Source organism: Colletotrichum graminicola, assembly GCF_000149035.1.
Source record: "Colletotrichum graminicola M1.001 genomic scaffold supercont1.42, whole genome shotgun sequence".
NCBI classification, from domain to species: Eukaryota; Fungi; Ascomycota; class Sordariomycetes; order Glomerellales; family Glomerellaceae; genus Colletotrichum; species Colletotrichum graminicola.
Genome location: NW_007361046.1, coordinates 53065 through 80435, shown reverse-complemented (window position 1 = coordinate 80435; position 27371 = coordinate 53065). Strand labels below are relative to the sequence as shown.

General features: G+C 56.1%; 8 protein-coding genes across 8 annotated transcripts; 5 read left to right on the top strand and 3 right to left on the bottom strand.

The window, feature by feature from the left end:
- Nucleotides 1-1384: 1384 nt before the first annotated feature.
- GLRG_08525 (malic enzyme) lies at nucleotides 1385-3421 on the top strand (the record flags this gene model as incomplete). The annotated part of the gene is made up of 5 exons (XM_008099425.1): nucleotides 1385-1690; nucleotides 1753-1945; nucleotides 1996-2292; nucleotides 2358-2601; nucleotides 2656-3421. The coding sequence occupies 5 exons, from the start codon at nucleotides 1385-1387 to the stop codon at nucleotides 3419-3421; spliced, it is 1806 nt and encodes a 601-aa protein (XP_008097616.1).
- A 772-nt stretch (nucleotides 3422-4193) lies between these two features.
- GLRG_08524 (carboxylesterase) lies at nucleotides 4194-5922 on the bottom strand (the record flags this gene model as incomplete). The annotated part of the gene is made up of 2 exons (XM_008099424.1): nucleotides 4194-5228; nucleotides 5302-5922. 2 exons carry the CDS (start codon nucleotides 5920-5922, stop codon nucleotides 4194-4196), a joined length of 1656 nt encoding a protein of 551 aa, XP_008097615.1.
- A 774-nt stretch (nucleotides 5923-6696) lies between these two features.
- On the top strand, nucleotides 6697-8373 carry GLRG_08523 (major facilitator superfamily transporter; the record flags this gene model as incomplete). Its single annotated transcript, XM_008099423.1, has 3 exons — nucleotides 6697-7238; nucleotides 7320-8289; nucleotides 8347-8373. 3 exons carry the CDS (start codon nucleotides 6697-6699, stop codon nucleotides 8371-8373), a joined length of 1539 nt encoding a protein of 512 aa, XP_008097614.1.
- Nucleotides 8374-9321: 948 nt separating this feature from the next.
- Nucleotides 9322-9766, bottom strand: GLRG_08522 (ribosomal protein S21e; the record flags this gene model as incomplete). Its single annotated transcript, XM_008099422.1, has 2 exons — nucleotides 9322-9553; nucleotides 9735-9766. The coding sequence occupies 2 exons, from the start codon at nucleotides 9764-9766 to the stop codon at nucleotides 9322-9324; spliced, it is 264 nt and encodes an 87-aa protein (XP_008097613.1).
- Nucleotides 9767-10328: 562 nt separating this feature from the next.
- Nucleotides 10329-13097, top strand: GLRG_08521 (AT hook domain-containing protein; the record flags this gene model as incomplete). Its single annotated transcript, XM_008099421.1, has 1 exon — nucleotides 10329-13097. The coding sequence occupies one exon, from the start codon at nucleotides 10329-10331 to the stop codon at nucleotides 13095-13097; it is 2769 nt and encodes a 922-aa protein (XP_008097612.1).
- Nucleotides 13098-13744: 647 nt separating this feature from the next.
- On the top strand, nucleotides 13745-15047 carry GLRG_08520 (NUDIX domain-containing protein; the record flags this gene model as incomplete). The annotated part of the gene is made up of 3 exons (XM_008099420.1): nucleotides 13745-13821; nucleotides 13910-14268; nucleotides 14368-15047. The coding sequence occupies 3 exons, from the start codon at nucleotides 13745-13747 to the stop codon at nucleotides 15045-15047; spliced, it is 1116 nt and encodes a 371-aa protein (XP_008097611.1).
- Nucleotides 15048-19101: 4054 nt separating this feature from the next.
- On the bottom strand, nucleotides 19102-21991 carry GLRG_08519 (uncharacterized protein; the record flags this gene model as incomplete). The annotated part of the gene is made up of 8 exons (XM_008099419.1): nucleotides 19102-19190; nucleotides 19249-19282; nucleotides 19338-19756; nucleotides 19831-19893; nucleotides 19963-20302; nucleotides 20382-20928; nucleotides 20994-21300; nucleotides 21355-21991. The coding sequence occupies 8 exons, from the start codon at nucleotides 21989-21991 to the stop codon at nucleotides 19102-19104; spliced, it is 2436 nt and encodes an 811-aa protein (XP_008097610.1).
- Nucleotides 21992-25455: 3464 nt separating this feature from the next.
- Nucleotides 25456-26857, top strand: GLRG_08518 (glycosyl hydrolase family 6; the record flags this gene model as incomplete). The annotated part of the gene is made up of 5 exons (XM_008099418.1): nucleotides 25456-25685; nucleotides 25744-26000; nucleotides 26059-26087; nucleotides 26143-26278; nucleotides 26340-26857. The coding sequence occupies 5 exons, from the start codon at nucleotides 25456-25458 to the stop codon at nucleotides 26855-26857; spliced, it is 1170 nt and encodes a 389-aa protein (XP_008097609.1).
- Nucleotides 26858-27371: the final 514 nt, after the last annotated feature.

Here is a 27371-nt window from a genome sequence, read left to right as displayed (position 1 = left end):
TCCCCGGCTTATGTAATATGAGTTTCTCGCACCGTAAAAATCCGAAGAGAAATTTTCCTTCTGACTGCCAGCCACCTTGCTTCACGCACACCAAACACCGTCGGCCATGTTGTGTGATCGGTACACACATCATGGCAAACGCGGAGACGTTTTGGCAAAAAGACGCAGGACGGCTCAAGTGAGCTTCAGCAGGAGGATATCTCTTCCCCCTCTTCGGAGGATTTGGCATTATTCATTGCCCAATGTATCCCCTGATTTCTGCCGCAATGCTTTACACTGACTGGCACTGCAAGCCATCATCATGCAACGCCACGCCATGCCATGCAACTGTCATGAGTAAGAGCAAAGGCCAAACAAACCAGCAGCATCTATCCCAGTCACTCGGGCTTCTCACGAGTCTTCGCTTCGGCGGGGGTCTCCTTCTTGCGCCGCGTTCTGCGGTGCACTCTGGAGAGGACTGGAACTACCACTTGACGGAGAGTAAGAACTGGTCGCGTTCCGCGTCCTTTTCCCTTTCCTGGCTGCGAGAGAGAACAGGACCATCATAGTCCACGCCCATCTTTTTTTACCTACATGGGCGAGGCTCCAGGCGTACCGACATATCTTCTTTTCTTGTCATTACCTATTTTTATTTTATTTTTCCATGTTTTTGGCATTGACATCCACTGTGCATGACTGTGCTGTCGAATAGATATGAATGAATGATACGGATACAGAACCCGTGACATGGTATCGGATGCCCAGCCCAGTCCAGCCCACCCGTGCAAGGCTCTGCTGGGACCTCCCGAACGTTGGAGAACTCGGCAAGGAGAGAGGATGAGATAAAGAAAAGGTTCACATCAGCCAGTCCCGAGACCCAGTTTCGGTGGTTCTCTTTTGCGGATTGGTCCACGCAGTATGCGGGCGCTGTTGTCAGTCCGTCACCCTGTTCGTTCTGCCGCATCCTTCAAAGGGGACGTTGACGTCATTTCCCAGTCAGCGCCCTCGCTTGTACACTAGGTAGGTACGGATACACTACCTAGGTATTAGGTGTTACCACAATCTTGCATGTGCGCACTACCTAGGCCGTAGGCAGGTAGGTAGGCAGGCAGGAATGTGTATGTAGTTTAGCTTGTAGCATTTAGTGGTTCCTTCTGCCAAGGAAAAAGAACACATTGGAAGCCCAAAGGTTCCATCTCACATACAGTGTCGTCTCTCCACGTCTGCATGCGCTTCCCGTCACGTCGTGTTGAAAACCAAACATCGTGCAACTTGACGACCTCCCACTTAATAAAGCCAAGCTCAGCATCACTCATTGCGCTCCTGACGCCACCTCAGAAATCTCTGAACCATCTTCGCAACCCCATCGACTCGCCGCTTACACTCGCCCCGTCCATCACACACCATGGCGCCGAACAAGGACCACAAGGAGGCAAAGTTCTCCCAGTTGCCGCTGAGCACCAGCGGTCCCATCAGCTGCGCCGTGACCGGTACGGCCTTGCTTAACACCCCCTACCTCAACAAGGGGACTGCCTTCCCAGAAGACGAGCGCCGAGAATTTAACCTCACCGGCTTGCTGCCGCAGTGCGTCGATACCCTGGAACAGCAGATGCAACGCGCCTATGAACAGTACAAGTCGCGGCGAGACGATCTTGCCAAGAACACGTTCCTGACTTCGTTGAAGGAGCAGAACGAGGTGCTGTACTACAGGGTGTGTTGTGTCCGTCGTGGTTTCATAGAAAGCATGTTTCGCGGGGTCTGACGGTCAAACAGCTCTTGCAAGCGTATCTCCCCGAAATGTTCAGCATCGTCTACACCCCGACCGAGGGAGACGCTATCCAGAACTTTTCCCGCCTCTTCAGGAGGCCCGACGGCTGCTTCCTCAACATCGACGACATTGACCGCGTCCACCACGACCTCGCCCAGTGGGGACGGCCAGAGGACATTGACTACATCGTCGTCACCGGTATCATCCATTGCCTCCCAATACCCAGATTGACACTAATAATAGTTCAGACGGCGAAGAAATCCTTGGCATCGGCGACCAGGGCGTCGGCGGCATCTTGATCTCCGTGGCGAAGCTTGTCCTCACAACGCTTTGTGCCGGTGTGCATCCCAATAGGACATTGCCTGTTGTGCTGGACTGCGGTACGGATAACGAAGAGCTCTTGAACGACAAGCTCTACCTGGGTCTCCGCCAAAATCGCGTGCGGGGACAGAAGTATGACCGTTTTGTCGATGAGTTCGTCAAAGCTGCCAGGAAGTTGTACCCGCGCGCTTATATACACTTTGAGGACTTTGGTCTCACAAATGGTAAGTCCCATCTATATCCCTATATATGTAGATTCCAACTAGTGTTAATGCAACTGCGAATCAAGCACGGAGGATTCTGGACCAGTATCGCCCTCACATCCCGTGCTTCAACGACGATGTACAAGGAACAGGCTGCGTTACGCTCGCCGCCATTATGGCTGGGTTGCACGTGAGCAACCAGAAACTCTCTGACTTGCGTTTGGTTGTCTTTGGGGCCGGGTCGGCCGGCGTCGGCATTGCAGACCAAGTCAGGGATGCCATTGCCGCCGAGAGAAACATCGGCAAGGAGGAGGCGGCCAAGCATATCTGGTAAATTGCGCCATTCTCAAATCTGAACCATTTTGCTAATTAGCCTCTTCCAAGGCTGATCGATAAGCCCGGTCTGTTGACAACAGAAAGCGAGTTGTCGACAGCCCAAAAGGACTATGCGCGAGACTCGTCAGAGTGGAAGGGCAAAGATGGCTCCCTCCTCGAAGTTGTCAAAACCGTCAAGCCCAACGTGCTCATAGGCACCTCCACCAAGCCCAAAGCCTTTACTGAAGAAATCGTCCGAGCCATGGCCGAGGGTGTCGAGAGGCCCATCATCCTCCCGCTCTCCAACCCCACACGCCTGCACGAGGCCGTGCCCGAGGACATTTACAAGTGGACCGACGGCAAGGCCCTCGTCGCGACGGGGTCACCGTTCGAGCCCGTCAAGGGGCCTTGGGGCGAGGGCGGCAAGGAGGTTGAGATTGAGGTTGCTGAGTGTAACAACTCCGTCGTCTTTCCCGGCATCGGTCTGGGCTCCGTGCTGTCCCGCGCGAGATTGGTCACGGACAAGATGCTCGTGGCAGCGGTCGAGGGCGTCGCGTCGCTGAGCCCCGCTTTGAAGGACCAAAAGGCGCCCCTGCTGCCCGGCGTCGATATCGTCAGGGATGTCAGCGTGAGGGTTGCAAGGAGGGTGATCAAGGCAGCCGTTGAGGAGGGCGTCGCGACGGAGGAGGGCATCCCCGACAACGACGAAGACTTGGACGAGTGGATCCGAGAGCAGATGTGGCAGCCCACCTACCGGCCGCTCAAGCTTGTCGAGTTCAAGGAGGCAAGTAGGGAGGCCAAAGGGGAGATGAAGGTCGTGGGCAGCTTGGCCTAGGTTGGAAGCTGGTACAGGATGTCGATCAGTAATGGGCACGTCTCCAACTTGTCTTTACGGTACTTTGAGACATGAAACCACTTCGATTTATAGCAGGATCGTATACGTAATACAGCGCCAAGATCTATAATTTCCCATTCAAACAATTATGTTTCACCGACTTGAATAGTATCTGTAAATGTGTCACAATAAGTAAGTACGGTATTTGTCCATCTTGCTATCTTGGCTCTCCAGGGATAGTCTCAACCTTGCAGTATGCAACGTTGGATCAAATCTAGATTTAATACATTAAATAGTCACAGCTCATACTGGAACCTGGCAATTAAATGCAGCGGATCATTATTCAAAAGTTCCTGAGCAAAGGTCAGAATTGAAGATCTACTTAGTTTTCATTTATTCATGATTAATTGGAGTTGTATAAGGATAAACAAATGTGTATATACACATACAGTGGTAAAGATGAGTGCTAATTACAAAGGGGAACAGGCAGACCACAGCTTAGCTGGTCAAGAAAAGACATGAATGAACATAACCAACCTACAAGCCGCCGTACCTGAGCCGTTATAGAACCGGTTACACGTGATTCGGAACCTATGGCTTGACAAACGTGCTCTCGCCAAGGCTGCCGTTGCGGGTCAAGTAACAAGTACCACAACCGGTGAAATGCTCCCCCCCCCCCCATTTGCTCGCGAATAAACTTGAAAATAATTGGTATCATTCTTTTTATTTCTATCTTTTGTTTTTACTTTATTTCGACCGACAATCTACGGCCTCACTGCTGTGAGAGGTCGACCTTGCTCCACCAAAACTCCGACTCCGTCCTCGCCCACGTGTCGGGGCATAGTCTGGCCGGGGCCCCCGGCGCGCCGCCGACGAGCTCCTTGTTCTGCTCCGCGAACACCATCGCCTTGGGGTCGTCGGCGACGTACCTCTCCCACGCCGGCCTGTCGGGGCTGCTCTCACCGCGGATGGCGTTGGGGTCGCCGGCCACGACGAAGCTCGTGAGGTAGGCGTTGAGCGTGAGGCACAGCTCCCGCTGCGTGGGCGAGAGGTCCATCTTGGCCGGCTCGCATGTCTCGTACGACATGTTCTCGCCGTGGCGGGCGCGGTCGAGAAGGGAGCTCTCCAACGCCCACTGGTACAGGTAGACGGGCTGCTCGGGCGATGCGCGCGACGCGAGCTCGGCGGTCTGCCGGACGGGCGCGACGTAGGCATACTGGCCGTAGGCGACCTCGAGGCGGCGGTACTGCGCGCCCGTGCCGTCGAGCTGCTCCTTGTACGGCGAATCGGCGACGGTGAGGGGGTCCGGGTAGAGCCTGTCGATGGCCTCGATGTCCTCCTTGGACAGCAGCGGCAGCAGGTCGGCGAAGAAGCGCGTGAACTCGTCCGACGCCGACACCTTTTTGTTGATGTAGATGGACCCCTCGTTGCGGTTGAAGCCCGTCATGACGGGAACCTTGCGCCACTTGCCGAGCCGCCAGGACTCCATCGGGGGCCGGGGGATGATGTCGCCGTCGATGACGGGCTGGAAGGCCCACCGCAGTGAGGGGTTGTACTTGTCGAACACAGCGATCTGGGCCCTCTGCACGACCTCGGTGTGCACGCCGCGGAGGTGCGCGAAGGTGTCGGCGGCGGAGAGGCCGGGCGGGCAGCCGGTCTCGGCGAGGAAGTCGGCGAACTGGGCCTCGTGGACGGGGGCGCTGTAGGGGCGGACGGCGCGGGACGTCGGAGCGCCCGACTCGAGGACGACCTTGTGGAAGAGGGGCGGGTCATATTGGCCCTCGTCGTGCATCAGGATGTGGCCGATCTTGGGGCGGGGTGGGTGACTTGGTCAGGTTCGGTGGTCTCACAGAAGGGGGGGGGGGGCTTGGGCAACTTACTGAGTGTCCTCCGGCCGAGATGCCGATGAGGGTGACATTGTTGGGGTCGCCGCCAAAGGCCGCGATGTTGTCGCGCACCCACTCCAGCAGGAGGAGCTGGTCCTTCAACCCCAGGTTGAGCACGCCCTCCTCGAAGCTCATGGTAGACGGGAGGAATCCCAGCGCGCCGATGCGGTAGTTGAAGGTGACGGTGATGAACTCCTGTCCCGAGTGGGCCAGGAACGAGGGCGAGTTGTGCATCATCGCCGTGCCCCTGTTGAACGCGCCGCCGTGGATGTACACGGCGACGGGCAGCGGCGGTTTCCCGGCGGCTTCGGCAGTGGTTCGCGGCGGCCGGAAGACGTTGGCCGTCAGGCAGTCCTCACTGTACTCGTACGACGGGCCGGCGAAGAGCTGCTTGCCGGGGGCGACGGCACCCCATTTCGAGGCGTCGATGGTCTCGGTCGAGGGCTCGACCTTGACCGGCGCGCGGAACCTGCGGGCTCCCGTCGGCGGGAGCGCATACGGGATGCCCTTGAAGGCCTCGACCGGCCGGGGCAGGCCGTCCGTCAGGGTCACGCCGACGACGGTTCCTTGCGTGAGCGTCACGGACGGACGGGCGTCTTCAATCGTTGATCCCATTTTGCTTTGGTGATTTCCCCCCTCGAGTCTTTCGGCTTCAAAAAGAGTGTATTCGTCGTCGACGCAGAGTTGAGGAGAGAGCGTTCGCCAACGAGGGGGGGAGGGGAGGAGTGAGGGGTGTTACAAACGATGTTGTTATCGATAGTCGGGCAATGAACCCATACCGGCCCGCCGAGTCATTTCAAGCAAGCTTCGAGCTGTCGACTATCGGGCAAGCTCCGTATCGTGGCCTGCTATCAGCCATCAGTTCACCCCTGCGCTCGGCGAGGAAGACGTTGATTAGGCGGACGTTTAATGAGAGGCTTTCGATACCCAGGCTGGTTTTCCCGCGGAGATCGGACGGCCGATCTCGGCGGAGGACGCGCACTCGGGGCCAGATCTGACGACCGGATCCCTCGCAGGACGGGCTCGCTCGTCCCGTCTTATCAGTTTCCCGAGTCCCGGTGCTAGGCCCCCTGGCCCCCAGACCCTGGACCCCGTCACGCTCGTCCCCGCGATAAGCAATCGTCGCCGGCACCTAGATAGGAAACCTCCCCATTGATGGACGCTCGTACGTCTAGCTATCTGCCCATGTAGATTTACCCCGGACTCGCTAGCATGGATGCCGAGATGGTAAAGATAATGAACAGTCGACCATGAGGCCCATTAAAGGGATATATCCCTTCAGCTCGTGACCGGGAGTCCTTGGGAAGAGGTTCCAAGCCGGATTCTTTCTTGGGCCAACCAACCATCACCTTCTAGAGTCCATCCCCTGCCCGTGGCCCAACCGTCAACATGGCCGACAAGGACATCGAGAAGACCGAGGATGGCCTCAAGCCCACAAAGTCGATTACCGCCGGGGAGGTCGAGCTCCTCGACGAGTCGGCGGCGTTCCTCCACGAGCACAACATCAGCGAGGAGTACCTCGCTGAGCTCGTCAACGACAAGGAGAGAAACCGGCGGCTGGTGCGCAAGATCGACCTGACGATCCTGCCCCTGCTCGCCGGCACCTACGTGCTGCAGTACATCGACAAGCAGGCGCTGTCGTACGCGGCCGTTTTCGACCTGTTCCCGACTACGGGCGTCACGCAGACGCAGTACTCGTGGTTCGCGAGCATCTTCTACCTGGCCTACCTGGTGGCCGAGTACCCGTGGGTCTACGTCGCCCAGAAGACGCGCATGGGCAAGGTCGTGGCTGGGTGCGTGCTGTCGTGGGGAGCCGTGTTGATGATCACGGCGGCATGCTCCAGCTTTGCCGGCCTCGCCGCGTGCCGGTTCTTCCTCGGCGCTTTCGAGGCGCCCATCACGACCTGCTTCATGATGATGGTGTCCATGTGGTAAGTTGGCGCGGCATACGCGCGCGACTCATGCAAGCAGCGCAGAAGACAAGAAGAAGAGAAAAGGCTAACACGGGCCAGGTACGTCCGCTCGGAGCAACCCTTCCGGGCCGGTCTCTTCTACTGCTGCAACGGCGTGGGTTCCATGATCGGCGGCCTCCTCAGCTACGGCATTGGCCAGATCGATGGGTTCCCTGTGTGGAAGGCCGTCTTCCTGCTCTGCGGCGGCATCACCGTCCTCTGGGGCTGCCTGCTGTTGTATCTCCTGCCGGACAGCATCCTGGGCGCCAAGCGGTTCACGCTCGAGGAGAGGGCCCTGCTCGTCGGCCGCGCCCGGCTCGCCAAGACGGGCGTCCTCAACAAGACGATCAAGCTGTACCAGGTCAAGGAGGCGTTCCTCGACCCCCAGGTCTGGCTACTGTTCCTCTTCGTCCTGCTGAACGAGACCATCAACGGCGGCTTCGCCAACTTTGGCAAGCTCATCATCAAGGGCCTCGTCACGGACCCGCTACTCACGACGGCGCTGGGCATCCCCCAGGGCGCCTTCCAGGTGTTTTGGATCCTCGGAGGCACTTACACGGCGTCGCGGTTCCGCAACATGCGCACGATCGTCATGGCCGTGTGGCTGATCCCCACCATCGTCGGATGCGCCATGGTCTGGAAGCTCGACCGGGCGCACTACAAGGTCGGCGTGCTGATTGGGTACTACTTCATCGGCTCCTTCGTCGCATCGCTGGTGCTCGCGCTGCATATGCCGGCGTCCAACGTCGGCGGCTACACGAAGCGCATCACCGCCTCGGCCATCGTCTTCACGGCCTACTGCGTCGGCAACATCATCGGCCCGCACGCGTTCCTGGCCAAAGAGGCGCCGCTGTACGAGACCGGGTGCAAGGTCATCCTGGCGTGCGCGGCCGCGCAGATGGCCGTCGCCATCTCCCTGCGGATGCTGCTCATCCGCCGCAACAAGGCAAGGGACGCGGCGGCCGCGGCGACCGGTCGCGCCCCCGACGCCGAGCACGACGACGACGACGTAGACCTGACGGATTTGGAGGTAAGTTACCCCGAGCGGAAGATGTGACAGAACAGTGACCACTAACACACAAGCCAGAACCCCAACTTCCGTTACTTGTTGTAGGCGGCGTCGGATGCGTCTCGGATATGCAAAGGTGTTTGGATACGATGATAGATGTCTCTTAATTTAACATGACGTGACCACGTTTGATGACGGATATGAGCCAGATGGCTGTATGCGGAATTTGCTTGCCCGTTGTAAATGTGGTTTTCTGTAAGAAGGATCACGTTGTTCACCAGGAATAAATATATCACGGAAGCACACATCGAGTCTTCAATTCCGCTTGCGTGGGTTTCACACCAAGGACAACCGCTGCACTTTGCGGCTTGCCGACTCGAACGCCCGCGATTGGCAAAAGCACAAAACGAACAAGGTGCCGAAAATTGGTGTCATATTTGTTTCTTTTTGACGGTCCGGCTGCTGCGCCTAGACATGTAAGACCCGTATCTGTACCATGACGAACACCTTAACCGCCACGGCTTTTTCAAGGCCTGCTGCATCAATCTGCGGCACGGAGGCTATCGAAGTAGCCCCAGAATCCTCGACCATGGAGACCATCGAGGGTGGCACGAGAATCCTTCGCTAGCCGGTGGGAGGGAAGCGTTTGTGTGAAGAGTAGAGGACGTGCGAAAACTGTCGCGTCGGGGCGAGTTGGAGAGAGAGAGAAGGGGGTTGTCACTGGACTGTTGTCTTTGGGCTCTGTGCTTGTTCTTGTCTTTCTTCTTTTCATCTCGAACGCGGAAAATCTTCATTTTGTTGGGTAGTCGTGAACCATTCCTATGCCATTTCCCTCTCCGCAGAGAGCCGGACGCCTCGAATTGGCGATATACCATGCAACCAACTCTAGATCCATGATGTTGAACCGACCGAACCGCAAAACGACTAGACCTGTTGGGGGCCCAAGTCAGTCCCCGTCCGTTGTCCGACCGAGTGCAGACCACCCCATGTTCTCGAGCCGCAAATAAACTCCCGTGACGTACCATTCCTCCCCCGAGGTCGCAGCCTCAGCATTTATCGCTGGGCGGACCAGACGGACTTGACGAGGCCATCGCGCTGGGCCAGGCGGTTGAAGGCGTCGTCGGACTCGCCCATCGCGCGAACGAAGCCGGAGAGGGCGTAGACGTGGTTCTCGCCGGGGATGGCGCGGCCGTTCTCGTCAACCTTGGCGACGGAGATCTGGACGGAGGCGTGGTCCTTGGCCTTGATGATGCGGTTGGTGGCGCTGCACTTGCGCGGAACGTAGCTATTGAAGGGAGGAAAAGAAGTCAGCCCAATGTTCCAATATGCGTCGGAGTAGCAACGGTCCCCCTCTCATCGCCGCGCCCGAAAAAAAAAGAGGCTCTTTTCGTGATCTTTCTCCTGAGGCCAAGTTCGTGGGCGGTTCGAAGGGGGGCTTAAGGGAGGGAAGACGGGTTGTTGCTCACAGATCGACGATCTCGCCCTTGTCGTTCTCCATTGCTGCGACTTGCGTTCGGGGTTGTCTAGAGGCAAGTAGGTGGTGGTTTTGCGCGGATGATGTCGTCGACGAGAGTTCGTGATGCGGGGAGTCGATATTCAAAATCGAAAGGGAAATTTTGGGTGTGCGCGCCTGCGTCTGTGGGCGAGTGTGCTTCGGCCCGTGGAGCTGCCGAGCGATGGACCCACCCGGCAACTCAGGGCTAGGGGTCACGTGGAACCGAGTGGGCTCAAGAAAGTGGCTGATACGGACGGGATGTGGCTGGTGCTATACGTACCGTAGTGTACTCTAACCTTCCGAGGGCCCCCCGCAGCGCAGCGCGTTTGTGCTTTGTTGATATTGAACTCGACTCGGCGTCCCCTTGAACAGCAGCCGGGAAGGACCGTTATCGCCACCCAATTCCGCAGTTCGACATATCCCGTCACCAAATCGGTGCCATCGATGCCATTTCTACTCTGCTGAGCTTGTTCGTCTTGTTGCGCTTGCATTGTACTTCACCCTGTTGCGCATCATATCGAAACCATGCGCCCTGCGCATTCCAGCGGGTTTCCCGAGATTCACGATGGGGTCTCCGTTTCGAAGCACCCGTCATGACACCTTCAACCTTGACTCTTCTCCAGGGCTCCCATCCCTAGACCAGCTCAAGTCTCAGTTCTCCAAGAGCCCCCAAAGTCGAAGCGGATATGAAGCTATGCCAGTGCCCGACCAAACGAGCCGCCACTTCACCAGCGCCTCAGGCTTTCTCCCCCAGGAACAATCTGCGATCGACCTTACGACGCCCTGTAGGGAAGCTGTTGATCCTTCAGCAATACCAAATGACGAGGATGTAACGGTTATATCGATTGCGACCCTGACTTCGAAGCCGAAACGAAAAAGAGGCGCCAAAGTCCTAGAGAAGAAGGCGAACGAACCGCCAGCAAACCCTACCATAGACGTCGAAACCAGCCCGCCACGGAGGAAGTACGCAAAGGCTAAAGCCACAACTGATAAACCGGAGAAGAAGCCAAAAACAACAAGAGCCAAGGCTCCGACCAAGAAGGGCGCCGTCAAGAGTCATCACTTTTCAAACCCCATGGCCGGGGAAGAACCAGAAGCCCAGCCGCCAGCACTACCCAAGAATGATGCGGATGAGCCATTGGAATTGGAAGCGGCTTCGAGACGTCGCAAAGAATGGACACCGCCGCCGGCTGATAGCGCACTGATTAGGGGATCCGAGTCTTCGCAGGCCATTGAGCTGATGTCCTCGGCTGCAAGAAGCCCAAGTCGTGCAGCATCGAAGGAGACATTCGACAATCTCCTCAAGAGATACGGCCGGCTGGATGAGGACGTACCACAGAGGCCATCTGCTGAACCGTCAGATGGGGATAACCCGGCGTTCAAAAAGAGGAAGCTGATTGAGCTGGTATCCGTCAGCGATTCGTCCAAGATGGCGCCGCCAGCAAAGGGCACTGCGAAGACAAAAGCGCCAAGGAAGAAGCCACGCACAATTACCGAGCTGGCCACAGCAGCCTACCTGGTCCCAGATGCCACCGAACAGGAAATTGCCCCGGCGCCTACAGAGGAAATGCCCGTGGACGAGGACGAGGCAGCGCAGCCCAAAGGGAAGAAACGGGCACCACGGGCGAAGAAGCCGAAGAAGGTCCCTCCGCCAGAACCCGTCCTACTGTCTCCGACCGCGGCGTTGCGGCAAGCCGCAAACCAGGACTACGTCTTCGGGACCTCGAGCCAATTGGCACGAGAGCACTCGCCGACATTCCTCAGAGATCTCCAGACCGCGTTGCAGGCGTCGAACTCGCTGAGAAAGGACCCGTTCGTGACACCGATCAACAGCGACTCCATCGAACCCGAATCCAAGCAGAAGCTCTGGGATGTTGGTGCAAGGGACGAAGATGGAAGGCTGCTAGACCTGGAAGTCATCAATCTCGTCGATACTCCCCAGGCACTCCCAGGCGTAGCAGCCGGACTCAACCCCTTTGGATACGCAGGCGTCGAAGAACAAACAGCATCGCTGCCGGCTCACATCCCGTCAGATGCGTCTTTTCCCGACATAGACGACCTCTTGAGCAAGGCTCCTGCCGGCAGCGCTCCCATCGAGCAGAGACAGGCGGCGCCATTGCCAGTCCACATACCCTCTGATGTCTCGTTCCCGGACATTGACGAGCTCCTGGGCAATGAGACAGGTGGTGACATGCCCAGGACGCAGAAAGAGGCGGCGCCTTTTATCTCAACTGGTTGGCCAACGGAAGGCGAACCGGAAGGCGCCCCAACGGTGTTGATTTCGTCTGGCTCTGTGCCGCCTACGAAAGCAGTTCCTGGCCTGCCGCCTGCTCAACTGTCATCGGTATCAGAAGCCGAAGCAGAAGCACCCGAGCTGACGGCAGTACCGAAACCTGTACCTGAGATTCCGAAACCAAAGTTCGACCTTTACACCGACAACCAGCTTGCCAGGGAGATTGCATCTTATGGATTCAAGCCGGTCAAGCGACGGCAGGCTATGCTCGCCCTCCTGGATCAGTGCTGGACGAGTAAGCAGAGGACGGCCCTCGCTTCGCTTCCCACGAACCACCCGATCTCGACGACCTCCCAGGCGCAAGCCGCTGCTCTGAAGTCGTCGAGGCCTGTGGTAAACACATCGCCTAAACGGCCACGAGGCCGTCCTAGGAAAACCAGCGAGGTCGAGATGCCGTCCAGCGAGCCGCCACCGTCAGCTCAACCTCCCCCGCCGTCGCCCAAGCGGGGTCGCGGGCGTCCCAAGAAGAACACAGCGCCAGTGAAGGCCACGGGTTCGACGTCGACGGCCAAGAAGGGCAAGGCTAAAGCAAGCACTTCGGCACCAGAGGATCTCGAAGCGGCTTCGCCGGCATCGTCGTCACGCGTAAAAAGGGCCAATGCATCGGTTGTCATTGAGATCCCAGACTCGGCATCGGATGGCTCGCTTTCACCGTCGCCATCGGCAGGGTCGTCGCCCGAGCCCATGTTTTCGCCGCCTCCCGAGGAGGTATCGGTGTCCATCAGCGACGACACGGAAATGTCAATGGCTGCATCGCCGCCAACCAGCCAGTCAGCGGTCCTGTTTACGCGAATCACTGAGGCGGTGATGTCGGCGCCGCCGACGACGGACCCGAAGAAACCGTCTTTCCACGAGATGATGTTGATGTATGATCCGATCGTGCTCGAGGACCTCACGGCCTGGTTGAACACGGGTCAGCTTTCCAGGGTTGGTTACGACGGCGAGGTGTCGCCGAGCGAAGTGAAGCAATGGTGCGAGTCCAAGAGCGTGTGCTGCCTATGGCGCGAGAGTCTGAGGGGAAAGGAGCGGAAGAGATATTGATTAGGAGTCTAGCATGCAGTAATGATACCCCATTGAACATTATTTAGGCGCCGTGTTTCGGTTGCAGGCTTCGCTTTGAATGGGGGTTCATGTTCGATGTCGAGTGAGATGAGATCTCACTCAGTCTTACATAGCGATTAATAAAGCAGGATTCATTTATTACATACATAGACACAAAACATTGCTTTTCCCCTCACTTAGAATGTTTGCATTCAGGCGTACGTTTCGTGACTGGCACAAGAGGAAGCAATTTGATGTTGGTAGAACGCGTGGCACATTTGGGGGCGATACGACTCACACAGGGCGCGCGCACACATAATGAGCCTCGGCAAAACGCCATACGCCAGACGCCAAACGCCCCCTCTCCCGCTGGCTCGCTCACCTTGTTGTTTTCCCGGAACTTAGACACCTCACCGACACGACCCAAGGCCCTGATGAATTTGCCATTTCACCCTCGCAGCCTCCGTTTTCCGGGCACATCTTTGATACGTTCATCACGGTTCGATTGCCATCCAATTGCAACGCTGATCCTGGGCAGGGGTCTAAGCTCAAACACGTCACTCATAGCAACGCTCGCCTCGAGCATCCCTGGAATAGGAACAAGACCAGGAAAACCTCGACGATACGCCGGCGCACCGATCACCATCATGTCTCAGCAGCGCTCGTCGTCTTCGTCGCCGCCGAAACGTGAGAAGGGGGTTATGGAGCCTCGACCCAGCGCTAGGTAAGCGATCCCCCACGACGCCTGGACACCGACATGGACATGGCATGATGCATCGAGTCGCCGCGTCCTCAGCTCACCAATAACGTAGCATCCTGCTCCTTTCACCGACGAACCAGGTGCTCCTGCTGCAGCGGGTCAAGACATCGACGTCCTTTGCGTCGGCGCATGTGTTTCCGGGCGGGAATCTGGACGCCTTCCACGACGGCGAGATCCCCCCCAACAACGCGCGCGAAAGACATGAGGACGGCCATGCCTACCGGTTGGGTGCCATCCGTGAGTGCTTCGAGGAGACTGGCATCCTCCTCGCCACGAAGAAGAACTCGAACGACAGGTCTATGCTTATCAACGTCTCCACCGCAGACAGGGAGAAAGCCCGGAAGCTGATCTACGGGGGCAAGGTGCGCTTCGGCGACTGGGTCGACAGCGTGGGCGGCGTCCCGGACACCGGTATGTTTAACTCACAGCGCGCGCGAACCCGGCGTATTCGGCCGCACGTCGCCTCATGACATTGGGACCCCGTCTCGCTCACACACTCACCCGCCGCAGGACGCTTGATCCCCTTCACGAGATGGGTGACGCCCACCAACGTGCCCAAGCGCTTCACGACGCAGATGTACATCTACATGCTGCCGTCCTCGGCTTCCACGGGCGCCTCGGCTCTGGAGAACGAGATCATCGTGCCGACCCCGGACGGCGGTGTCGAGCACACGGCCGCCAAGTTCGACGACGCCTCGACCTGGCTCTACCGCGCCGACAAGGGCGAGGTCATCCTCTTCCCACCGCAGTACTACCTCCTGCACCTTGTCTCGCAGTTCTGCAAGGCCGCCGCACCGTCGGCGGCGCCCGGCCGGGGCCATGGGGACGACTACTTCGCCTCGCAGCGCAGAGGGCTGCTGGACTTCCTCGAGAGCGTGCCTGCCACAGCAGTGACTGGATCGTCGTCGTCCGCGGCGCGGAGGCACCCCACGTCGGAGATCCCGTGGGCGCACAAGGTCATGAGCCCCCACAACTTGTTCATCCGCGAAAGGGACGGCCGCGTCGTGCTCGGGCTCGACAAGCCGGGCCCGGAGCTCAAGGGGTCGGGCCGCGGCGGCGACTGGGAGCGGGTCGTTCTGGTCGAGTTCACGAGGGACGGTCCGCGCAAGGTCGAGGTGAGAGGTCGCGAGGAGGTGTTGAGGGAGGAGAAGGAGGCCAAGAGGGAGAGGGAGGCGGAGCACAAGCTATAAAACGGGGGCGTTCGGCTCTGGAAGACGGATGTGTCTAAACGGTCAGCAAGGATTCAAAGCTTTAATAAGATACCAGTTCGAACGAGAGCTCGGAATGGAAAACTTTTCGCACGAAACATCACCTGACGATGAGCACTCTGGAGGCAACAAAGCGGCCCTCTCCCGGTTCTGGGCGCGGCACCCGATCACCCAGCACTTCGGCCCCCAACTGTGCACCTTTCTCCCACCATAACCATATTCAAAATGAACTGCACGATTAGCAGATGAGATATGATGAATGATGAGCATGGAAAGCCCCCAAAGAAAACATTCCGTTGCAGAAAGAGGAAGGAAGGCGCAGCAGCGTTGCGTGCAGCAGCGTGCTCAGTTGAGGACCAAAACCACACCCCTCCCTCCCTCCCTCCCTCCCTCTCTCAAACCCAGCTCGCTGGCACTACACAGCAGTAGTAGCTCCAAAAGACAGAGGCAAAGGTCGGGGGCATGCGATCCTCCCCGAAAACCCCGCCGGTCAAGCGTGCAGAGCCGCAAAGAACCTTGGAGAGGAGATGGTGGGCTCTGATGGGGGAGGGGGGGGGCATGGCATCCCCACCACCACGAGGGATGCAGATGTACCGTGGAAAGACACCGTTGGAGCGGAATCGCTTCTGGTCTCAGCGTTTCCGGCGACTACTGGTCGCCATCATGCGGCCACCTCGCTGTCATCTCCCCCCCTCCCCTCTTCTCGGCACCCAACGGAGGAAGACACCACCTCTACCCCTCCTGAGACTTAACCCCGGCCGTATTGACGGCACGTCTAATGGACCATTGGTCCGAGATATAAGCTATGATCTGATGGCTAATGGTAATGAGTGAGAAGCCATGCCTCGCACCCCCTCGTGGTTGGCCCGTTAGATCTGACGGACGAACGAACGTTGTGTGGCGTAAAGACACGGTCCAGGAGTTTGCGATGGCATAGGCTAAACGAGGACGATGGCTCGGTGAACCTGTACTTCTTTTCTTGTTGGCCCAATCCCGTCTTTGCTCCCCCACGTGCCAGGATGCAACGCTGATACGTCGTCAACCACACCGTCTCTATCTGGTCTTCTCTTAACTGGCTCTACGTACGAAGTTGAGGCTCTGCAACGGGGGAGACGATATTCCTTTGTCCGTATCATCCGGGCTTGGCTTCACTCCCCCTGACCCCCGTCCTCTGCAGTCTCCGTCTTCGTTGTCACCTTCGTGGCCGTCAACCCGTGGCCAGCATATTGTGGCTTTCTTCCCCCTCTTCCATCCACCTCTCCTTTCTATACACGTATACCTACTCACACGTGGCACCGAAACAGACTATCGTTCTCGTTTTATTCGAAGCGTGGGTCCCGTGGACGATGATCGAATGGTTATGACGTCTCCCGCGCGGCGGGAGGACGGCGCTTTCTGTAATGATTTGCTGGAAGGCCTCATCTGACTCTCTCTTTATTTACCGGAACACGACAAGCTGAGAAAACAGGCTCGTCCGTCATCGGCTCTTGCCCGAGGGGCCGAGAACGCTCACAATATCCAGGCATGGCGGATTCCGTGAATCTCGCACGGCGCCACCGCAGTGCTTCGTCGCACATCTCTACGTCTTTAGACATGCACGACTAGGAAGACGCCAAAGTTTATTCAAGAACCCCGGGTCAAGTCATCTGAAAGCTAGATGCCGGAGATGATGAGCACTCTGCAGATCCGTCGCCCATCCATCAAGGATGACGAAACCCTCGATGCCCTCATATGCCGGTGGGCTTTACCCCTCCTTCGCCCCCCCGCGCTCGCTTGCACGAGATAGATACCACAACAGCTCTCCTTTTCTTTTGCGTCCGGGCGCTTTCAGCGCCTCCCAGATTTCCTATAGGACTAACCCACGGCGACATGTACCACAAGTCAGAGATACCTGCTCGCCATCTGCCCGTTGCCCTCGGCAAGTTGCGACTGCAGAAGATAGTCACCTCCGGGGGGGTACATCCACTACAACGGAAATCGCTCCCTGATTCAAATACAGAGGGCCACTGATTGGGTGATTCGGATGCTGTTGGACGTGGCTGCAGCATGCACGGAGGTACATGGATGTGCACACAAAGGGCATCGAAGTACCAACAAGGTGGGTCTCCATTCTGAATGAAGACATGCAGCCGAATCTGCTGTGCCAGATAGAGGGAGAACATGCATGCCTGATGTGGGAAAGGTAAGGGAACAGGAGGAGGGGGCGACGTAAGGACCCAGGTTGCCAGGGAGGGGACGATATGGGGCCCCAAAGTTGCAGTGAAGGGGTACCGGGGCGTGAAAAACGATGGGTTGTCGTTGTCGGTGAGAGGCACAGCATACGAAACCCATGTTTCCCGTACCCGTGTCGGCACCCATCGTTCCCGTCATCGTGCCGCTCCATGGCGTCTATCCGCAGCACCCCATGAAGCAACGGGAGGAGAAGGGGTCCATTGGTCGACCAACTACGATACGGCTGATGGACGAGTGATGGGAGTAAAATAGGCGCTTGTCAGCTTCGAGACAACCAAAAAGCCCCAAGGATACTGTTTGGGTGTTGGTGGTTGGCTGGTTGATCTGTCTCACTCCGGCGCCAGAGAGTTGAAGTCGGTAGGGTCCGTCTGATTGTGGATCTGCCGTCGGTGCTCACTGGCCTGCGTTCCGGCCGCCGCTAAGGGGAGGGGGGAAAGACGGGGAACGGGATGCTCTTATTTGCTGTGAAGGTTGGACAACCCACGTCGCTCTGCGGAGGAGACCAGGTGACCCCACGCACTAGAGATATACCAATCGAAAGTCAGGCCCTTTGACCGTCCGATGCATGACATTTGAAATCGTCTTGTTGAGTTAGACTGGGGAAAAGACAAGACAAGAGTCTGCGTCTCTCTCCGAGCTACGTGATGGGCGAGAAGGATAAAAAAAGGATAAATGCCCCCCTTTGAGATCTCCGTGAAGAGACAGAAACTCGTTTTCCTAGTCACCCGAAGCTGGACTTCTCCCGGACACCCCAGCAAGCATATCTTATACTTCCACATTCACCCACGTTTACCCACAGACAACATACAAGGGCCAGGTGCCTCGGGTCCAACCAAGCAAACTGAGACTTGCCAACGATACCGACAATGTCTAGGTGAGTAGACAGATCGCGGTGACTCTGGCCCCTTGATTTGTGATCAATAGCTCATGATGGGATCCCATAGCCCTGCCCCACCCCCCGGGAGTCCAAACCCGCCGCTTGAGATCTTCATCAATGACACGTCCAACCTGCCCGATAGGTTGGTCGCCATTGCAAGCTCAAACACTACATCGAGATGAAGTGAACGCAGCATTGGTACACACGAGGAGAGACAAGAAACACGCATTGATCTCCTCGGATGGTAGTCAGAGGAGAGCAGGGAGCAATGTGGATTCTTCTGATACCCCTTTCTTGACGTTTCGATCTGTTTTGCTCTTGACGAGGTGGGGGATATTTGTGACTTGTACACTTCTCGGACCCAGGAGGTTGGGTGACAAAGAGGCTTGAATTGGCCCAGTACTGTTCTTCTCCTTTTTTTACAGATATATAAGTCACTCTTTATAAATGCAGCTGCATCCTTCTCACTGCATCATCGTATAGACTTCTGATAACGAAAATAATGGACAGTATAGGCGAGCCTGATGGTCATTGGCAAAAGAAAAAACAAACGGGTGCATGGCTGTAAAGAACAGACGTACGGTTATCAGGAGACATTTCGTTTCTCCATTGCGAATCGAAACCGGTAACAACGCAACAAACGTACAGGCTTGCAGGAACGTTCCCTATCTCAAACAATATGCCCCGGCTAGGCAAAGAGGCGTATCGACGTAGTCCAGAGTTCTTGGAAGCATTTCTGCCATAGTCACACATTTTTTGCTACTAATTGATAATCTAAAGTCTCAAGTTTTTGATTAAATGATATAGCTTGGGCCCGTCTGGCAAGCAATGGTAGAAGCAACTCACTAGATGGATGAACAGAGCATGAGGAAATGTTGAAAGTACACATAATCGGGGGGAGGGGGCACAAAGTCTTCCGGAAATTCACTAGCCTCCACCACCACCGCCGCAGCCTCCGCCGCCTCCACAGCCTCCGTAGCTTCCTCCGGTGACGCCGATAGCTACAGCAGAACAAGCTGCAGGACGCTTTTGTTAGGGCTCGAACGGAGGGATCTAGAACAGAGTGACACTTACCGGACATTCCGCGAATAGGGCCGGACCAGGTTCCCTATCATGAAGATCAGCCAAAGCACGGGAGGAAGCCAGAGCACATTCGGACTCACCCCCGCGTTTGTGCACCCGCCAGGGCCGCCACAGCCCCCAGCGGCAATGTCATTTGGACCGGCCACTCCCTGGGCACAGGAGGCCCAGGACCCGTTCAGGACGCTGGGGTCGCCGGCCACGTACATGCCCTTTGTGAGATACGCCGGGCTAGAGACCGGGGCGTACTGAAAGTACGTCTTGCCCCAGTGGTTGTAGAACTCCTCCTTAGGTGGCAGCTTCTTGCCTCGCTTGGCGGCCCGCTTGACAGCCCGCACGTAGCCGTCGTCGAGGCGGGAGGCCCAGGCGGCCCGCTGGAAGCCGCGGGCCTTGTTGAGGGGCGACGATGCGTCCGCGTGGCAAGCGTTGTGCGCGGAGACGTGGGCCGAGGACGAGTGGTCACAGGCGGCCGCGGCAGGGGAACTGTTGAAGCTGTCGATGACTAGGGGGAAAACGGCGTCAGCGAATCTGGAAGTATCAACCAAAGCCGTTATAGAAAAGTCGTCTCGTTCGTACCTTTCTGTTCTTTGGTCTTTCCGAAGACGGATGTGCTGTTAATTACGCAGTTGACGCGGAGAGCTGATAGAAGATGTCAGCGATGCTTAGCTACGTCGGAACTCCCGTTGGAGAGGGGATGGTACGACGGACCTTCGCAATACCAACAGGTACACTCGGAGTACACTTCGCCAAACTTTTCGAGGTAAATCCTGCACGTCCACTCAAACGAGTTGGAGAGCTGGTCCTCGTCCACCTTGTCGTTGTGGTCGATGAACCTGGCCTGCTTGTTGCCCTTGGTTGCGCTGTTGTAAGTGGAAAACTTGTAGTACGCCCTGGGCGCCAGCTGGTGGGTGTGCCATGCAAGGTCGACATCCAGGGTCGGCACGCACATCATGTGGGGGTTCTCGGTCATGATGAGCATGAAGCGGTGGTACTTTTGCACCAGGCGGTCCATGGTGCCCCGGGCGTTGGGACTGTGCAGCCAGTCGATCTGGACGGGGAGTCGCATCAGTTTGAGAAGTTCATATTGGCCATTTGGGGGGGGGGGGGGCGTGTCACGAGAAGCTCACCGAGTACATCTTGCCGATGAACACCCCCTGGCGCATGGTTGCGGCGACGAGGTCCAGAGCGAAGATGGAATGGTTTTCCCAATATCTCGCCATCATCTTGGCGCTCTGGTACTTTTCCGTCCGGGTCAACCCCCTGACCGCTGCAATGTCACTCTTTCCCACCTTGGCAAACTTCTCCTCCTGTATTCTGGCGAATGATTCTTGTTCCGAAAACGCCGTGGAGATCAGGTCCCGGACGTCCTGCATAGTACGAGGCGTTTTCTGGCCTGGTTGGACCAGACGGAACAGCTGTCCGGAGATGCCGTGACCCACGAGTCTGTTCGGAAAGGTCACATCCAGAAGTTCTTCCTCGGTGGCGACTGGCATGCCAGTCTTTGGCTCAAGAACGGTGCTGGGAATGGTGATGCCTTCGTTCAGGTAGGCTTCGGCGTCGCTGATCATCTTGGCCACAGAAAGGAGGCGTTGGGTGATGAGACTGCCGCAGCCGGGCTCACAATACTGAGAGAAGTCTCCATCTCCGTACCCGTGTCCGACGATGCCCGGTCGTCTAATTACCAGGTCCGCGTCAGTACGCTGATCCAAATGGAACGACCTACACCGAACACTACTTACACATCGCCCTTGTATATCTCCGGCAAGCCACATGTGGTCCAAGGGACTTCGATGATTCGCTTACATGCTGGGCAGTCAAGGAACTTCACCATTGGTCCCTCAATGTTGTTCCATGTTCTACCGGTCTTTTGTTCCCAGTTGGATTTGGTGGAGTCGGAAACTTCATAATCGAACTTGGAGGTGATTGCCTGGTTGACTTGCGCCCAGGGCATGCCTGTCGTCCAGAAAGACTGAAGACCCCAACGCATGGTGTCCTCGAGAAAAGCCCTTGGGTTCAGCATGTGCGAGTGCCAAACCATGAGTACGTCTGATACCGTCAGCTTCTACAACGCGTTCGTGGCTCTCGGATTTGGTCGCTTACCCAGAGGTGGTAGATTATCAACGCTCCAGGGATAGTCTTTGCTCCCGTCGGGGAATTTCAAATACTTCTCGGGGGACTTGTCAACGTTTCTCATCTCTGCCTCGCGAAGACGAGTCTCCGAGAGTGTCTTCCACCAGGTCTCGTAACGGTCGACAGCCCGCGCCAAGTAGACGGCCCACCGCTTCTCGCGAATCATGGCCAAAAGCCTCTTCGCACGGTCCTCGGAATCTTTGCTTGAACCGCTCTTCTCCTCAGCCTCAGAACCAGGTAGAGGCCCCGCGCGGACATCCCACAAGTCCCAGAGGCCATCTGTGTAGCCGACTTCATTCTTCAGCGTCTGGATGGCGTACAGAAGCTTCAGGTGCGCGAGGCAGGAGTCTACGTCCGGGTCCCTCTGGGTGCCTAGTCTGAGAGAGCTGAATGCGGCCGTGATGTTAGCGACATTCGCTTCAGTGTGCGGCCTCCTCCCGTCGGTGTCGCCATTGGCTTCGAACGGCGGCGGCTGGTCTCCGAATGGCGGGGGTTCTTCTTGCGTGGCTTTGTATGTTGGCGGGGGTGTGGCGGGACGCCCTGCATTTGCATTTTCCTCTTCTGCCTCCTTCTCCTTCGCCTTGGACCTCTTGAAAAATGAGGGCATTACTATGACTCAGCGTCGACACCAATAGAATGGTGGTGTGGTTAGGGGCAAATATTGAGGAATGCGGGGTAGAAAGCGTCGTGAGATAGATAATAGGGACCCAGGCAGCCAGGATATGGCAAACCAATGCTTTTCCAAAGACGCAAGCAATGCCTGAGAATTTAGACAGAAGGGGCATAAATAGAGACAGTATCTGTATAAAGAGACCACTGGGTTCAGCAAGGCTTGGAACCGGTAGATGGAGAAAGTTCTTGGGTCTGCCCTGCAGCCTGCCTTACTTTAGTGTACATCGGGCGAGGTGATCACAGGACCAACTGCATATCTCCAGGGCGTTTAGGCAGACTAATAGCCAATCTAAAGTGACATTCCTTGGTATGCCATTAGTGCAGTGGCGGCGCAGTCCTCAGAACAAGACCTGAACTTCCTGGCCTAGAACGCCACCAAAAGCTTCGACAGACGTACAAGACGATCTAATCGGGCGAAGGGGGCCCTTCCATTACCCCAGGGACTATGTCTAAATGGGTTAGTACAGCAAAGCTAGACATAGGTACAGTGCTTATATGGCGTGGAAGATTACGCTTATGTATAGTCATCCTGCTCATCCAACAACAACTGTTGTGGCCGCCCATCTTTACCCGCCTGGTCTTCGTCGCGTCGTTCTATCTTCTCACACAACACTTTAGTGCCAGCTATCATCATAACGCCGCAACCGGGTGCCACACAACGGTTCCTAACTAGGTAGGACTATAGGTACTAATGCAAGACCTCATTGTCATGCAAACAGCGGCAATCTCTAGCCGAAGCTGACAAATGCAAATACGAATTGGCCTTAGAAGGAGGGTGAGACGAAGCCTATTCTGCTCGTCCCAGATCTCAAGACAGGCAACGTAACGAAAGATCTTTCGGAAATACGTATGGACTGGTTGTTCGTCATCAAACAGCTTCACAAATGGAGCAAAAATTTGCACGAACTCGGAAAACAATTCGTCCATCGTAATAAATGACCTGTGCAGCTTTTTTGCCGGTTAGGGATGTTCTGGGTTATAGGTCCGGCTGCCAGCAGTCATGTAGCCCTAGCATAGAGGCCTTTCTTCGACCCAGCAGTTCTGCTACCACCATGACCCCTTGACAACCGTCCATCGACTGCCGTGATCTAATCCTCATGAGCTGTGCCCGTGATGTATATAATACGGTGCCCCGGCACTCAGCTGCGGATTAATCTGTTTATCTCATCCGCTTGTTCCATCATATTTGGCGGTCAGAGACACCTGAAGGTCGTTTCCTTGTTCGTTGATACTATGTTTACCAATTCATCATGTGCAAGCATTGAGGGGCGCACTAAATACCTATCACCATGTTTGTAATTTCGCGGGATAGTGACCATGCTATAATCCGAAACACACACACCGAACAACTTCTCAACTGTAGCTTATGACCGAATGATTCTGATCCGGTCTTGTAGTTCCTGAGAAAGACTTTCTTGATGATCGAGCACATATTCCCAGTTCCTCTTGACCACGTCGAATACATCATGGTTGTTCAATGACGTAAGCGCATCTAGCTCGAGGCTGTGGATATCCTTTCACATTTCCTCAATCCGCCGAGACCATGAGCTCAAAATTGTGTTATTGCTCAGTTGTGTGTTGGGAAGACGGGAAATCTGCACCTTAGTAGTCAGTGATAGCTTTCACAGGATGGCAGCGGGCAGACTTAAAATGTGTGGCCTTACTTTTAATGAAAAATGGTTGAGAACTGACATCCAGAATTGTGCCCATTTCTCGATGATCTGGTAGATGATGGACTGAAAGACGGTAACTCCTGTGAGCTCGCCGCAGAGATCGGCCAGTTGGCTTTGCTGTAGGTAATCTCCATCCACGGTTCCGTCCAGGACTTCTGGGCAGTCCGTGAGTGTGACCAAAGTGTAGCACGGAGTGGCCAAACGTAGGGATGTAGTTATGGCGATCGAAACTCGTTCTTCAATGATGTACTTATTTTGGAAACCAGGATACTCAGGAGTAGGAATATTATCTCGACAAAGATAGTATCCCTCAGTATTTGTTGTCTGTGCGACCGGCATGGAGAAAGTGATGGGTATCGAATGTGGAGCTGTAAATGGGCTTCATTGCCGTTCGCGTAGCACCACCTTGTCCAAGGGTCTGTCAATAACGGCCCTGCATATCTCCTGATAAATGACATGACGCATTGTGCCATGTCATGAGTGCAGTCATCATCCCTGCCTGCCAACTGAGTGAAGACTAAGGCAGTCCAAGAAACGTGGCAATTTTACGCGCCTGTGCATCGTCGCGGGCTTTAGAGAGGACCAAGTACTTGAGATAAATTTCTCAACATAATAATACATGTCGTGGGCGCCGAGATTCCATAATGAAAGGCATAACTTCAGCGTACATGGAATGGCATTAGGGTGCTCTATACACATATCGCAGTGTCGATTCTTCAAACATAGAGGGGGTACATGTAAGTGCTGGCCAATCGTCCGAACCGTCAAATAATGGGGATAACTCATGGGCGAGATAAAAGCGTGTCCAATAAACAGAGCAGATATCATGAGATGAGCTATTCAGGCCAATCGTCGAGCTGTTTGGGCTCAAGCTTCATTTAGGCTTAATTCGTTGCCACAAGATACAACTACCATGAAGCCCCCGCGCCCAAGGCAATGAAAAGAGTTCGGCCCTTCCCCTCACTGCATAGCATGTCTCTATTAAAGTAAGCTTTCTCCAAACTCAAAAACTGAAGTATCATGGACAGAGGGCATAGACTTGGGGCACATCAACCCCCAATCAATCAACCTGAAACTGCTAACCCTACTTTTTGAGAACTTGACGTTCGACAGAGGCCGTCCTTGAGATGCTGTCATCTGAACCCGGCGGAGACTGAGGAATATGAATGTCTAACAATACTGGCATCCCTGACGACGATTCGACATGCACGTGGCGCTTCGGAGCCAAGCTCTCCGCGGGATCACCATGGCCCAAGATTTTCCAAGCCGCGTGGTGACCCCCCGGGCATCCCTAATGCGGCCAACGTCCAGGTACCGGCGGCTCGGCGCCAATGCTGTGGCCGGCCTCCAAGCAATATCCCCGCCGTCGATGCCCCGGCCGCTTTGGTTCTCACGGCACGAAAAAGTAATTTCAGAGTCTCCGAGTCGCTCGGCACGGAGAAATACAGAGATCGTCCCGGGACCCTTGGAGCCATATCAAAATGAGGGACAGACGTGTTCCACGTAACCCTTGAACCTTGCTCTGACTGTGCCAGTGAAAAGGGCCAAGCTTCGGAATCAGGGCCTACGTCCCATCTTGGCAGGACGGTCAGTGTTGTATAAGAAGAGGGGAAAGTGTCTACTTCAGATGAGTATCGTGGGACGACAGCACCTCATTACAAAACATCCACGGGTTAGAAATTCTTCCCCATAACCGATTCTCTGTTGTATCCAGCCCTCTTTCATGATGGTCGTCGCTCAACTCCTTCTCGCTGCGGCTCTTGCGCCGGCCGCTCTGGCAAGCCCTCTCAAGTCCCGCGATGTGGCATCCTACGAGGGGAACCCACTGGCAGACAGGCAAATGTTCCCTAACCCCTATTACGCCGATGAGATCAAGACCCAGGCCATCCCGAAGCTGAGCGGAGAGCTCGCGGAGAAGGCCGCCAAGGTCGCCGAAGTCCCCTCCTTCGCGTGGCTGTAAGTGTTTCGATTGGAGCCGAAGCGTCGAAAGGAACGTCACACTAACAAACCCTAGTGACACCCGTGAAAAGATTAGTCTGATGAACAGCACTCTGGCGCAAATCCGCCAGCTTAACCAACAGGGAGCCAATCCGCCGTTCGCCGGCACCTACGTCATATACAACTTTCCTGACCGTGACTGCTCGGCAAAGTCCTCGGCCGGTGAGCTTGTGATCGCCGAAGATGGCCTCAGCAAGTACGAAAAAGAATACATCGACCCCATCGCCGCGCTTGCCAAGGAGTACTCGGATGTTCGCCAGGTGTTTATCTATGGTAAGAAGCGGAACCTGGCGTGTAATGGTAATTCACGGCGTGCTGATCAGGAGTACAGAGCCCGACGGTCTTGCGAATCTCGTCACAGTGAGTTCTTAAACGACCTTCCGCCCGGTGGTGATGAAAAACTGACGAATAGTAGAACATGGGCGTTGCCAAGTGCGCCGGTGCTGCTGACACGTACAAGGCGGCTACCGACTACGCCTTCAAGACTCTCAACCTCGACAACGTCGCCATCTATGCCGACGCTGGCCACGCAGGTTGGCTTGGCTGGGACGGTATGCCAAAGCTCAAAACCGCTACAACTTGTGTTTGATTGGCTGACTTGGAATCATATAGCCAATCTGCAGCCGACGGCGGAGCTGTACGGCCAGGTATTCAAGAAGGCCGGGTCGCCCAAGGCGGTCCGCGGCCTCGTGACTAACGTGTCCAACTACAATGGCTGGAACCTAACCACCGCGCCGTCGTACACGTCGGGCAACAAGCAGTGGGACGAGTCCAAGTTCCACGCCGCGCTGACACCGTTCCTGAAGACGGCCGGGTACCCGGCCAACTACCTCGTCGACCAGGGCCGCAGCGGCAAGCAGCCGACGGGGCAGCAGCAGTGGGGCGACTGGTGCAACGTCAAGGATACCGGCTTCGGCGCTCGCCCGACGGCCAAGACCGGCGTCGACACGCTGGACGCGATCGTCTGGGTCAAGCCGGGCGGTGAGGGCGACGGGACCAGCAACTCGACCGCGACGCGCTACGACGAGAAATGCAGCTCAGCGTCTTCCGTCACCCCGGCCCCGGAAGCTGGGGCTTGGTTCCAGGAGTACTTTGTGCAGCTCCTAGAGAACGCTAACCCCGCCTTCTAGATGCCCGTTTGGGAACCTGCTAGTGGTTGGTGCATTTGCATGCTTTTATCTTCTCGGGTATATGAATAGGGAATAGGAAGTCAAGTGTCTTCGGAACACATATCTTGAGTTAGTTTACGAAACAAAAGTTGTCTAGTTACTTTATTGAAAGTCGCGAGGAGACAATCGCAGTTTTATGATATCGCCTATTGCTAGCTTTCCGTTGGTAACTTGATGACGCGATAGCCATCCGACACTCTGTCAGAACCCTCGATTGACAAAGATAACCGCGAGACCTCAACTGTTCAAGTATAGCCTTGAAACCTCGTGTAGCATTCATCGCTGCGTCATGACATCTTTTCTCCGAGTGAAAACCCTTACTAATACCAGCAGCTTCAGTCGTCACCGAGACTGCGTCCATGGCTTCGCTGGCGGCCCCGCATGCCCCGGCAAAGCGCCTACGATCTCATCCCGTTTGGGGGTGGCACCGCTCCGGTCCGAGCTTCCACGAAGACTTCCACCAATCGGCGTTGAA